Source organism: Oncorhynchus mykiss, chromosome 13 (assembly GCF_013265735.2).
Source record: "Oncorhynchus mykiss isolate Arlee chromosome 13, USDA_OmykA_1.1, whole genome shotgun sequence".
Lineage (NCBI taxonomy): Eukaryota > Metazoa > Chordata > Actinopteri > Salmoniformes > Salmonidae > Oncorhynchus > Oncorhynchus mykiss.
In genome coordinates, this window is record NC_048577.1 from 42,685,408 (window position 1) to 42,697,845 (window position 12,438).

General features: G+C 44.2%; 1 protein-coding gene across 1 annotated transcript; it reads left to right on the forward strand.

Moving 5' to 3' along the window:
- The first annotated feature begins 269 nt into the window (after nucleotides 1–269).
- On the forward strand, nucleotides 270–12,175 carry LOC110486428 (caspase recruitment domain-containing protein 10). The gene is made up of 24 exons (XM_036942447.1): nucleotides 270–471; nucleotides 3,006–3,248; nucleotides 3,750–3,887; nucleotides 3,973–4,159; nucleotides 4,478–4,616; nucleotides 4,819–5,007; nucleotides 5,114–5,233; nucleotides 5,420–5,545; nucleotides 5,885–6,055; nucleotides 6,252–6,350; nucleotides 6,907–6,943; nucleotides 7,631–7,668; nucleotides 7,943–8,031; nucleotides 8,230–8,276; nucleotides 8,394–8,514; nucleotides 8,659–8,836; nucleotides 8,936–9,059; nucleotides 9,240–9,480; nucleotides 9,705–9,771; nucleotides 9,857–9,959; nucleotides 10,067–10,225; nucleotides 10,401–10,513; nucleotides 11,496–11,611; nucleotides 11,757–12,175. Exons 1-24 carry the CDS (start codon nucleotides 465–467, stop codon nucleotides 11,962–11,964), a joined length of 3,060 nt encoding a protein of 1,019 aa, XP_036798342.1. The 5' UTR covers nucleotides 270–464; the 3' UTR covers nucleotides 11,965–12,175.
- Nucleotides 12,176–12,438: the final 263 nt, after the last annotated feature.

Genomic DNA, 12,438 nt, shown 5'->3' on the forward strand with positions numbered 1-12,438 from the left:
TGTTTCCCTTGGGTTAACCAGAGATACAGTATTTGGGTTGACCTGGCTTTAACCTAAAGTAGCAGGCTTAAAAGAAAACGCCTGAGAGGAGTACCACATCCGGTTTTCAGCAGAAAATGAAGCCTATGTTGAATTAGTTGTTTCCCTGAAAACTGGATACATCCGGTTTTTGGAAACTTATCCTGGTTTGGTCATCTGGAATGATCAGGACAGTTGTGAACAATTGCTGATTGGTGGAATATGGTATGTGCAGGCAATTGTGAGGAGGCGGGACTGCAAAATTGGGGAGGAGTGTGATACTGCGTCCAAGGTACAACACAACCAGCTTCTCAACGCAATAGCATAGCCATACTGGAATAGTAGTTTACGTTTCTATGTAGTCATCCATACTGTTATGGTTGATCAAAATGAAAAGTGGAATATCTGTCTGAGGAGTTTGCTTACAACACGATCAATCCTTGACAATGAGTGGTAAGTGGGAAATTAAGATTTCTTCTTGTCATGTTTATTTTAAAAATGTATTTTACAGGTGACATTACATAATTTCTCACCTGACTTTTTCTGATAAAGTCAGATGAGTCAATCGGGGGTGAAAAGTTGCGGCACTGAATGACACTTCGCCCTCCTTATTGTCTTGTCAGTCACAGTTCTTTTTGGTATTGTAGTCTCCGTTTAAATAATGTAGTAAATGTTCATATTGCCAAATAGTCTGAGGGGTGTTTATTTTTATTTTGAGATGTTGACACTGCTCTTGGAAAAAGTTGTTCTTGATAAAAAGCATCTCATGATATCTGTTTTCAAATGACTACATGAGTAGTCTGCATGTGCAAACGAGAGATGACAGGAAAAGATTCCACAGGACACAGATGTGTCTCGACCTGTCTGTCTGTTCGCGAGGGGGGCGTGGTTATGGAGCACTTACTTACCCCTCATTTAAAACATATATAATGTGGCTTCATAGTTCTGCAGAAAAAGGACACAGCACCTTAAATTGGAAAAAATCTATTTTGGTTATTGAACTACAGTAAGTGAAGGGGATTTACACCCGGTAATGGAATTACGGTAACGGAATTAGATCATGGGTCCCTGATCTGTACTACTAAACGTCTTGAGAGTCTCAATTGAACGTGTTTTTTCTTAGTCCAGGGAGTTGGCACAACTGCTCCTCAGTAGTTGAGGAGGTCTTTGTCTGCTATCGCAGTAGGTTTTTAAGTGTGCGATATGAATCACACCAGTGTTTGCATTCTTGAGCTCTGAGACAGATTTAATGTCGTCCCTATCATTGTTTACGACCCACCAACCAACCTTGTGCGCAACACCAGGAGAAACTTGAGTCAATCATTGGTGCAGATAATGCACCATCAATTGTGCTCACAGTACTGGAAGTTAATCCTACAGCCTGGTATACAGTGCATTCGGAAAGTATTCAGACCCCTTGACATTTTGTTACATTATAGCCTTATTCTAAAATTGATTAAATATGTTTTCCCCCTCATCAATCTAAACAATACCCCATAATGGCAAAGCAAAAACAGGTTCTTAGAATTTTTTGCAAATGTATAAAAAAAGCTCTGTCAGGTTGGATGGGGAGCGTCACTGCACAGCTATTTTAAAGAACTTTCCAGAGATGTTCGATCGGGTTCAAGTCTGGACTCTGGGTGGGCCACTCAAGGACTTTCAGAGACTTGTCCCGAAGCCACTCCTGCCTTGTCTTGGCTGTGTGCTTGGGGTCGTTGTCCTGTTGGAAAATTAACCTTCAACCCAATCTGAGGTCCTGAGTTCTCTGGAGCAGGTTTTCATTGAGGATCTCTCTGTACTTTGCTCTGTTCATCTTTCTCTTGATCCTGACTATTCTTCCATTCCCTGCTGCTGAAAAACATCCCCACAGCATGATGCTGCCACCACCATGCTTCACCGTAGGGATGGTGCCAGGTTTCCTCCCGACGTGACACTTGGCATTCAGGCCAAAGAGTTCAATCTTGGTTTCATTAAACCAGATAACCTAGTTTCTCATGGTCAGAGTCCTTTAGGTGCCTTTTGGCATACTCCGAGTGGGCTGTCATGTGCCTTTTACTGAGGAGTGGCTTCCATCTGGCCACTCTAACATAAATGCCTGATTGGTGGAGTGCTGCAGAGATGATTGTCCTTCTGGAAGGTTCTCCCATCTCCACAGAGGACCTCTGGAGCTCTGTCAGAGTGACCATTGGCTTCTTGGTCACCCACCTGACCAAGGCCCTTCTCCCCCGATTGCTCAATTTTGCCGTGCGGCCAGCTCTAGGAAGAGTCTTGGTGGCTCCAAACTTTTTCCATTTAAGAATGATGGAGGCCACTGTGTTCTTGGGGACCTTCAATGCTACAGAATTCTTTTGGTATCCTTCCCCAGATCTGTGCCTCGACACAATCCTATCTCGGAACTCTACGGACAATTCCTTCGATGTCATGGCTTGGTTTTTGCTCTGACATGCACTGTCAACTGTGGGACCTTATATAGACAGGTGTTTCTTTCCAAATCATGTCCAATCAATTGAATTTACCACAGGCGGACTCCAATCAAGTTTTAGAAACATCTCAGGATGCACCTGAGCTCAATTTTGAGTATCATAGCAAAGGGTCTGAATACTTACGTAAATAAGGTATTTCTGTTTTTTAGCAAACATTTCCAAAACCTGTTTTCACGTTGTGGGGTATTGTGTGTAGATTGCTGAGGAAAACAAATGAATTAATTTTAGAATAAGGCTGTAACGTAATAAAATGTGGGAAAAGTCAAGGGGTCTGAATACTTTCCGAATGTTCTGTAATGTATGTTAAATGCAAAATAATCCCATCCAGCTTTCATTGGAGCACAGCCAGAAAAGTAAATCCTTCTGCTCCTTCTCACAATGCAGCAGACAATTGCCAAAAACTGTATTATCAAAATAGTTTGAGCCTGTTCTCTTTAAAAACACAGAATAACTTTGGCTCCTCTTTCAAACCAGTCCTGTATTAACTTGCTTCCTCTGTACCAGGCATCACAGTATTGGTGAAGGATTATGACACAGGACAAGAAGAGGGGCAGCCGGTGTCCCCGTTCTCTGAGGAGTGCTGTGAGGAGCTGTGGGACCGGGTGGAGGGGGTGAGGCACAAGCTGACCCGCATCCTGAACCCAGCCAAGCTCACCCCCTACCTGAGGCAGTGCAAGGTCATCGACGAGCAGGATGAGGATGAGGTCCTCAACTCCACCCAGTACCCACTACGTATCAGCAAGGCTGGTGAGAGAGGGGGAGGTAGAGGGAATTGTTGGGAGCGAAAAAGAGAGGGAGAATGAGAGAGAAATGATGGAAGGGAATGAGAAGAGGCAGGGAGAGAGGGGGTAGGTCGGCCAGAATGAGGTAAGTAGGGGTTTGTGCCGTGTGAGAAAAATTTGTTTTTATAAGGATAGCAAGAGGGGAGTGAGAGACAGAGGGAGGGGAGACGGGTATGAGTAACGAGGCAGGAGATCAAGATGAAAGGAATGAAGGAGTGGCCACTAGCTAGGTAAAGGAGAGGGAGAGATAAAGGAGGAGGTAGACAGATGGGGAGTGAAAAAGACGGGACGAGAAGAAGAAACAGAGAGATGAGGTTAGAGAGGTGACAAAAAATGACAAAGGGATTACCTGGAACGTGAGTAGCTTTCACACTTGTATCAGTACAGTACTTACAGTGTCTCCATCTTCAGGATGTATTGTCGTCTTCATCTTATAAACTTTAATGATGTCATCACTGTTAATCAGGACGTTTGATTGACATCCTGCATGGGCGGGGCCAGCGTGGCCTCCAGGCCTTCATGGAGTCTTTGGAGTTCTACCACCCCGAGCAATACACTCAGCTCACTGGACAACAGCCCACCCAGCGCTGCTCCATCATCTTGGGTGAGGATTTGTCCCCAAATATCCCCCTTCCACTCCTGTATGACCTGTGTTCCCCCATTTACCTCCACTGCTGTTTCCCCACCAGATGAGGAGGGTCCAGAGGGCCTGACTCAGTTCCTGCTGCTTGAGGTGCGTAAGCTGAGGGAGCAGCTGCGGGGGAGCCAAGTGTGTGAGCGCCGCCTGTCCCAGCGTTGCCGTGTGGCCGAGGAGGAGCGCAGCCGGGCTGAACGCAAGACACTGGACCTACGACATGACCGGCTGCAGATGGAGAGGTACATCACACGGAACCACATATACAGGGCTTAAAGCACTGTGAGACAAATTACAGTATGAGAAGCATTAAAGTTTGATTCATTGAACTTCACAGGTAAAACCACACAAACATCTGGTTGTTATCCACAGGGCCCAACAATGTGCACTACACCCAAGGTGAATGACAGTATTTAGACCGGAATTTGAAACATCGAGAATGATATACATAAACTACATTCATGATGAGCCATGATGATGGCTGTCATACATTTCTTTAATAGGGATGTACAGTTTCTATGTCCAGTGTACTGAGAGCTGGCTGAATGTGTCTCCCACAGGCTGCGTCAGGACTGGGAGGCAGGCAGCAGGGAGCTGGGCCGGCTGAAGGACAGACACCTGGAACAGGCTGTGAAATACTCTCGTGCCCTGGAGGATCAGGCCAAGGCCTCCGTACGTGAGAGAGAGCTACTGGAACAGGTATAGAGAGGAGAGGGGGACAAGGGGTCTGATGGGTTGTTGAAGGAGAGGGAGTGTGACTGGGACAGAAGAAAGCAGCTGGAGAAAGATAAAAGGATGGATGGAATACATTTTTTGAAAGAGCTGTTGGGACATGCCTTTATAGGAAGCCTTTTCCCTGGTAGGATTCCCTTGTAATACTCTTACTCAACCTTTTCTACAGATGGAGCAGCTGAAGACCAGACTGATGGAGGCAGAGAAAGAGACTGACAGTAGTCCTGTCTCTATTGCGCCAGTCAGAAGGAACAGGAGTGTCACCCATCGGACGAACGACGCCCCCGCTGTTCCCGAGAAGAGGGAGAAGCCACTGCAGCACATTGACATTCAGAAGTCAGGTCACATTGAAACACAGGTAGAGCCACCACTCAGAGTGAATCTGATTCACCCCCTGAGTTTGTGATGTTTTCCCACTCTGACGGTGCTGCTCTAACTCTTGTATTGTTCCGTTTTGACCTCAGGCTCTGTTGGACATCCTGAAGCAGGACCGCAGGGAGGCAGCAGAGCAGAGACACGAGCTGTGTGGCCACATCGCCAGACTACAGGGAGAGCTGGAGAGCTCTGAGGATTTCAGGGACAAGGTGAGAGAGAGAAAGGGCCTATTCACACCATTCTGTCCCATTATTCACTCTCAGAAGTCACTGAGCTGGTGACAGTTTTTCAAGTTGTCTTTGTTCAGGCTTCATAAAGTGTTAAAACACACCTCTTGTATATCAACACAATTGTATTATTCTGTCTTTGATGGTATGGTGTGTTGTGTTGTGAAGCTGGAGTCTCAGTGTGAGCAGCTGCAGCTGAAGGTGAGGACTCTGCAGCTGGACTGGGAGACGGAACAGAAAAGGAGCATTTCCTACTTCAACCAGATTATGGAGCTGGAGAAGGAGAGGGACCAGGTCAGTAGGTCTGAGTAGGGATACGGGTTAGAATCAACAAATCAATGTACGGTAAGGTTTTTGTTTCTGTTGGTTTAAATAGTTCATGGCTGTTTGGACACTGAATGCACATGCACAGAGGAATGTTGAGGTCGTAGTGTTTGAGGCCTTTTTGCAGGATAATATAAGGCCTTTCTCTGTATAGTTGCACCATTACTCACCGTAATACATCATTTTTGTCTAGTCGCGCAGGTGTTTCCACTACTCAGTGTCTCTCCCACTCAGTGTCTGTCTGTCTCCTCATAACTCATCTCTCTGGCACCTTCTCTCCTCCTCCCTCTGATACTGTAAATCCTTCAGGCTCTGCGCAGTCGAGACAGCCTGCAGTTGGAGTATACTGACTGCCTATTGGACAAGAACCGCCTGCGTAAACGCATCGCAGAGCTTCAGGCCAATCTAGAGCAGCAGCAGAGAGAGCTGGAGAAAGAGAAGGACAGGAGCAGGGAGCAGAGTTCGCCCTGTATGCACTGTGTGAGTCTCAGCTACTGTATGTACACACATACTGTGTACATACACACTTTTTATTATACTTGCACAACACAAGTGTGTTTTCCCTATTCTGTCAGTTTCACACACTCACAAAAATATGAAAATCAAATTACAGTGTGGACCTGTTAGCCTTCTCCTGTACTCTTCTAATGTGATTGTCTCTCTGTCCCTCTCCTAGTCTCACCTGTCGCTGTGCAGCGAAGACCAGTGCTACGGGCCCTGCTGCTCCCTAGACCTCAGCCCTCTGCCCAACGGCACTCACCAGCTGCTCTGCAAGGTCAGAGTTCATCGCCATCTTATCATCTTCATTGGCAGCAGCTAGAATATTAGCAACGTTATAGTGTTACCATCAACAGCACCCACAACATTTATCTCTTCGTAATCATGTGATAGATAGTCCTTGAGGAGTGTGGCAGTGTTGCTGTCCAACCTGTCTTTTCATTTGACTCATTCACAGAGTTAAGTAGGTACCATTGAGCTGATCCCCATAATAATAATGATAATTTTACTTGGCATGTTTATTCATGGTCTACTTACAGAGAATATTATTTTTTAGATCAGGGTGAAGCAACTCATGTGTGCTAATTAGGTCACGTTGTTTTACATGGAGTTAGAAATATGATGTTTTATGTATTGTTTATTTCACTTTTGTTTTTTACCTACTTCACTTCTTTGGCAATGTTAATATATGTTTCCCATGACAATAAAGCCCCTTGAACTGAATTGATGTTGCCAGAGAGGAATTTGTGGAACTGTCAGCATGTTGGTACCTGTAGGATACCTTTCAGTGAACAGATGTTGATGATGTCTCTGTTTTCATTTCTGTGTCACAGTCTCCCTCTACAGACCAAACCCATGATCACTCCGAAGGTAAGCCTGTATTTCAATTCAAATCAAACGTTATTTGTCACATGCACCTAATACAACAGACCTGCAGTAAAATTATTACTTACAAGCCCTTAACTAACAATGCAGTTTTAAGAAAAATACCAACAAAAATAAGAAATAAAAGTAACAAATAATTAAAGAGCAGCAGTAAAATAATAATAATAATAATAATAATAATAATAATAATAATAATAATAATAATAATAATAATAATAATAATAATAAATACAGGGGGTAGAGTTGAGATGAATGCAGTGGTTCCCAACCAGGGGTACTTGGCCTATCCAAAGGGGTTACTTGAGAAGACTCATAAGACCATAGGCTTACTGGTAAATGCACACGAGGGGTACTTTAAGGGTACTCTGGGCAGAGCAAAATATACTTGGTGGTACAGTAACGGAAAAAGTTTGGGAACAACTGGATTAGGGGATTGGGGTTTTGCAAGGATAGCATTGAAGAAAAGAGCATTCCTGAGTTGATGTTTGCTTTATTTATTCTACATTTTTTACACCACGGTAGCTGACGAAGGATAACCCATGTATTTGACCTACTGTTTGAATAAGACATGGTAGAAATAGGCATGGCCAAAACAAATGTTTTTTTTTTACATTTTTTACAACTTTGAGGCTTTACAGGCTTAGACTTCTAAATCCTTTCTTTTGTCTGCAGGTTCCCGTTCAAACTCAGAGGAGAATCTCTTGACACCAGTGAGTTGTTACATTACTCCACAACACTTTGTGACATGCCAACATATCAAAGCATCATGTCTCATCTAGCATTCATCTGTATTATATTAACAAATGTATTTTTCTCACTGAACAGTGTAGCTGTGAATACACGCAGTATATGTGGATTGTTGAATAATTAATTCACTTTTTCAAGTTGTCAAGGAGACAATGAATAGGTTTAAATTGTGGGCCTGCATCGATGCTTTAGTCATTCTCTATTTCCCTTCTTGTTTGTGTCCTGTGTGTTTTACAGACAGTGGACAGTGAAAGGGATGTTAACAGGCTCTCCATCTTCCCCTTCCCTCCCTGCATGAACTCCATCAACCGCAGGGTCAACATAGAGTATGTCATACCCATAGAATTAGGAAATATAATTATTATTAATTTAATAGGATATCTATGGTCATACCATAGCAGATCAACTTTTACATTGTTTTCTGATATGGATATATCACTCTCTTAAATCCCATGTTATGCTGTACATGCATTTAAAACTAAATAAATGATGATAAACTCCTCTGTTTTCTTATCCCTTTACAGGTTTGACCTGGACTCCTGGGGCAGTGATGAGAATGAGAACCTCACAGGTTTGGTTCAGCTCAGTACATCCCTCCTGTCTGTCTAAGTCTGGAGCTACCTGTAATACCTGTAACTCCGGCTAAGTTTAGATGTGTGCAGTGATGTCTCATTATGTTGTGTTTCAGGAGTCCAGAGTGAGGTCTCCCTGTCGAACTCCTGTAGCTCCCTGCATTCTCACCTCTTTCCCCCTGACCTCGTCAACCTGCCCCCTGTCCCGCCACACAAACCCAACTACAGCAGTCTCGGGTAGGTCTCCATCTCTGTGCTGCCTACATCAGGGCAGCTAATCCAACGTAGTGTAGGTACACATACTAACCATTCATGGTGTGAGATATAATATTAACTGTATACTGATAAGTGTAATTACAATCTCTCCACTTTCTCTTTCAGTTTCGTGCCCCTGTCCCCCGTACCTAGTCCCCCCACTACGCCCAAAAGAGGAAGAGGCAGCCTGGCAGATGACATCACCATCATTGGGGGCAACCGCACAGGCATCTTTGTTAGCAGCGTCAGAGCTGGTTCTCCTGCTGAGCAGTGTGGTCTGAAGGAGGGCAGTGAGTTACTGGAGGTGAGAAACAGAGGCATACAGACAGTTGGACAGGCAAACAGATAGTAGAAAAACAGCCACACAGGCCTGAGTATAGCTGTCTCTCTTCTCCCTGCCCAGCTGGAGAAGGTTCTGTTTGGTGGGGGCAGTGTGCTGATGGGCCAGTGCACTGGAGAGGTGGCCCACTTCTCTCTGCAGTGGTGGACAGAGCCCTCTTCTCTCAAACACCAGACCAACACAGAGGGTAAAGTTCTGAGACAGCTTTTACAGTTGTTTTCCTTGACTGATGTGCTTTTTCAGTACAGGACACCTTTATAGTGTATGGTCTTGGCCTTTATCCAGGCGTCAGACTGTTTATAGAACAAAAAAAGATAAAACAATAGAGTGTGTGTAACTAACTGCCCACCCCTTTTCCTCTTCTCAGCCTACTCCAAGTTATGTGCCCAGCTCCCTTCTCCTACCTTCCACGGTGCTGACTCCTTCTACGTGCGCGTCAACCTGGACCTGGACCCTCATAGCGACATGCCCTGTCTGGGGGTGCGCTGTGATGACATAATACACGTCACTGACACCCGTTACAATGGGAAGTACCAGTGGCGCTGCACCCTGGTGAACCCCCGCACAGCCAAGCCCTTGCAGGCAGGGGTCATGCCCAATTACAACAGGTAAGGGAGAGGTGCCATGTACTGTAATAATACCTTTGTGACAGAGTTCAAATTAATGGGTTATATAATGCAAGACATTTTAATAAGCATGAGAAGAAGATGAAACGTTCCATTAATCTATAACAGACAGTTGTGCAAATGTTTAGCTTTGTTAGACTGCACTCATAGACTGCATGGGACACGTAGTGATAAATGTGTATCCCCTAAATCTTTCTCTATCTCAGAGCCCAGCAGCTGTTATTGGTGAGGTTACGTACCATAGCCCTGGAGCAGAAGGATTTCAAGAAGAAAGTAAGTCTCCTCTTGTCCCTACTGTGTGTGAATCTCTGGTAACCAAGGGTAACCAGACTACTGATTCCTCCATTCCTCACTGTAGGTATCCAAGAAGGGCTCTGAGCGTGTGCGATTGGTCAAGGCTGTGTCCCCCAGCTGTCGTGGGATTGGTTCCACCCCACAGGTCCTTTACACACTCAGCAACCGTAAGCTCCTCCCATATGACTTTATTGATATTTTTGTTTGTAATTTGAAGACTATAGTAAGATAAAAATGCATGAACTTAAATGTGTGTGTATGTGTCTTTGCTCAGGTCACGAGGAGCACCTGATTCCTTACAGTATGGTCCAGCCAATACAGGTCAAGACCAAACGGCCTGTCATCTTCTCCCCCTCCCTACTCTCTCGTGGCCTCATAGAGAGACTGCTTCAGCCAGCAAAGTCTGGACTGGACTTCAACACCTGCCAACCAGGTACACACACACACACATGCAGACACGCACATGTTTATTTACACACTGTCACTACACACTCAAATTTCAGAAGCACTATGCTTGTTGTCCTTCTTGCATGGTCGGCTGTGTTTAAAAGTAATTACTTGTAGATATGTTGTCTCTCTACCGCTTCTCATGGAGTGATGTATTTCAGAGCCAATCCAGGCCACAGAGAGAAATGATAAGAGTGTTTTCCTGCTAGATGCTTCCACCCCAGAGCAGGCTCTTGGAATCAGTCTGCAGTCTATTCAGGATGTAATAAGCCAGGTATACACTCTTTCATTCATTCTCTCTCTCTCTCTCTCTTTCACACACAAACAAACAAACAAACAAACAAACAAACAAACACTTCCCATGGGGCAAAAACTGGTTGAGTCAATTTGTATTTTTTATTTAACCTTTATTTAACTAGGCAAGTCAGTCAAGAATAAATTCCTATTTACAATGGCGGCCTACCCCGGCCAAACCCTCCTCTAACCCGGACGACGCTGGGCCAATTGTGCACCACCCTATGGGACTCCCGATCACAGCCGGTTGTTATACAGCCTGTAACCAGGGTCTGTAGTGACGTCTCTAGCACTGAGATGCAGTGCCTTAGTCCGCTGTGGCACTTGGGAGACCCACAATGTTGCTTCCACGATATTTCAATGAAAAAATGTAATCAAATGTATTTATATAGCCCTTCGTACATCAGCTAATATCTCAAAATGCTGTACAGAAATCCCGCCTAAAACCCCAAACAGCAAGCAATGCAGGTGTAGAAGCAAGGTGGCTAGGAAAAACTCCCTAGGAAGAAACCTAGAGAGGAACCAGGCTATGAGGGGTGGCCAGTCCTCTTCTGGCTGTGCCGGGTGGAGATTATAACAGAACATGGCCAAGATGTTCAAATGTTCATAAATGACCAGCATGGTCAAATAATAATAATCACAGGCAGAACAGTTGAAACTGGAGCAGCAGCACGGCCAGACTACACTCAATCATATGACCCACTGAAGAGATGGGTTTTCAGTAAAGACTTAAAGGTTGAGACCGAGTTTGCGTCTCTTTTTTGCGTTATGTAATGATGTTTAATTGACGTGCAAAAGATTTTATCTAAATCCAATGACATGGTGACATTTTTTGTTGATTTCACATTGAATTCATGTTAGTTGACAACTACACCTAATGTAAATCAAAACTAGATGTTGAACTGATGTCTGTGCCCAGTGGGTTACCTCTCCCATATCGGTGTCTGTGTCTTGTCTCTCAGGACAAGCACTGTCTGTTGGAGCTGGGCCTGAGTAGTGTGGAGGGCCTTCTGAGGCAGGGGATCTACCCTATCGTCATTAATATCCGACCCAAGAACAAAAAACACAAGAAGCTAAAGTAGGTGCCTGACTGACTATCTGTATTTGTGTGTGTTTACAAGACACTTTTAGATCATAAGTTATTCTATTTTTGTAGGTGTATGTTCTCTAATCCAATTTATAAACAGTAGTTACAAAGTCTATCTATTTTGCCCCATTGACAGGAAGTTGCTGACCGGGCGAGGGGAGGATGGCGTGATGCAGGAGGTGTGTCAGGCGGACGAGCAGCAGCTGGAGACCCTGCCCCTGCTCTACCACACTTTGGAATCCAGCACCTGGAGCTGCACCGAGGATCTGCTTCTCGCCATACGCAATGTCATCCACAGCCAGCAGAAGGCACTGCTGTGGGTTGAGTTGGAAAGGCTCCAATAGATCCCAATGTTATCGCCCAGTTTTATTGTTGTACTTAGCTAAATTTGATACAATTATAGATACCTAGTTCTACCACTGTAAATGTGAAGTTTCATGTTCACATGATGAATTTAACCTTACAAGCTCAGTAGTAACGTGTCTTTATGTTTTAATGTTGTATTTCTTGTCTACCTATGCTAAACATCAGCATTAAACAACCTTCATTAGTTAACAGAGCATATTTTTTCATTCTTGAATAATTTATAATAATACATGGAATTTGTATAGCGCTTTTCTAACACCCAAAGACAATAATATTAGTAGTTAGGGTTTGCCTACATTTGCCTTTGGTCACTAGTCACAATACAATAGCTTTTGAAAGTTATTCTAAAAATAAAGTGCATAAACTGCTTTATGGTTAGGAAAAACTTTGGCCTTTAGAATGTTGCTTTCAATACAACTGGAAACTCGGAAAAAACTAGAGCTTAAAGGCGC

Coding starts and splice junctions, on each gene's coding strand:
- LOC110486428 (XM_036942447.1), top strand. Junction 6,351..6,906: donor CTCACCAGCTGCTCTGCAAG/GTCAGAGTTCAT, acceptor TCTGTGTCACAG/TCTCCCTCTACAGACCAAAC. Junction 9,481..9,704: donor GTCATGCCCAATTACAACAG/GTAAGGGAGAGG, acceptor TCTCTATCTCAG/AGCCCAGCAGCTGTTATTGG.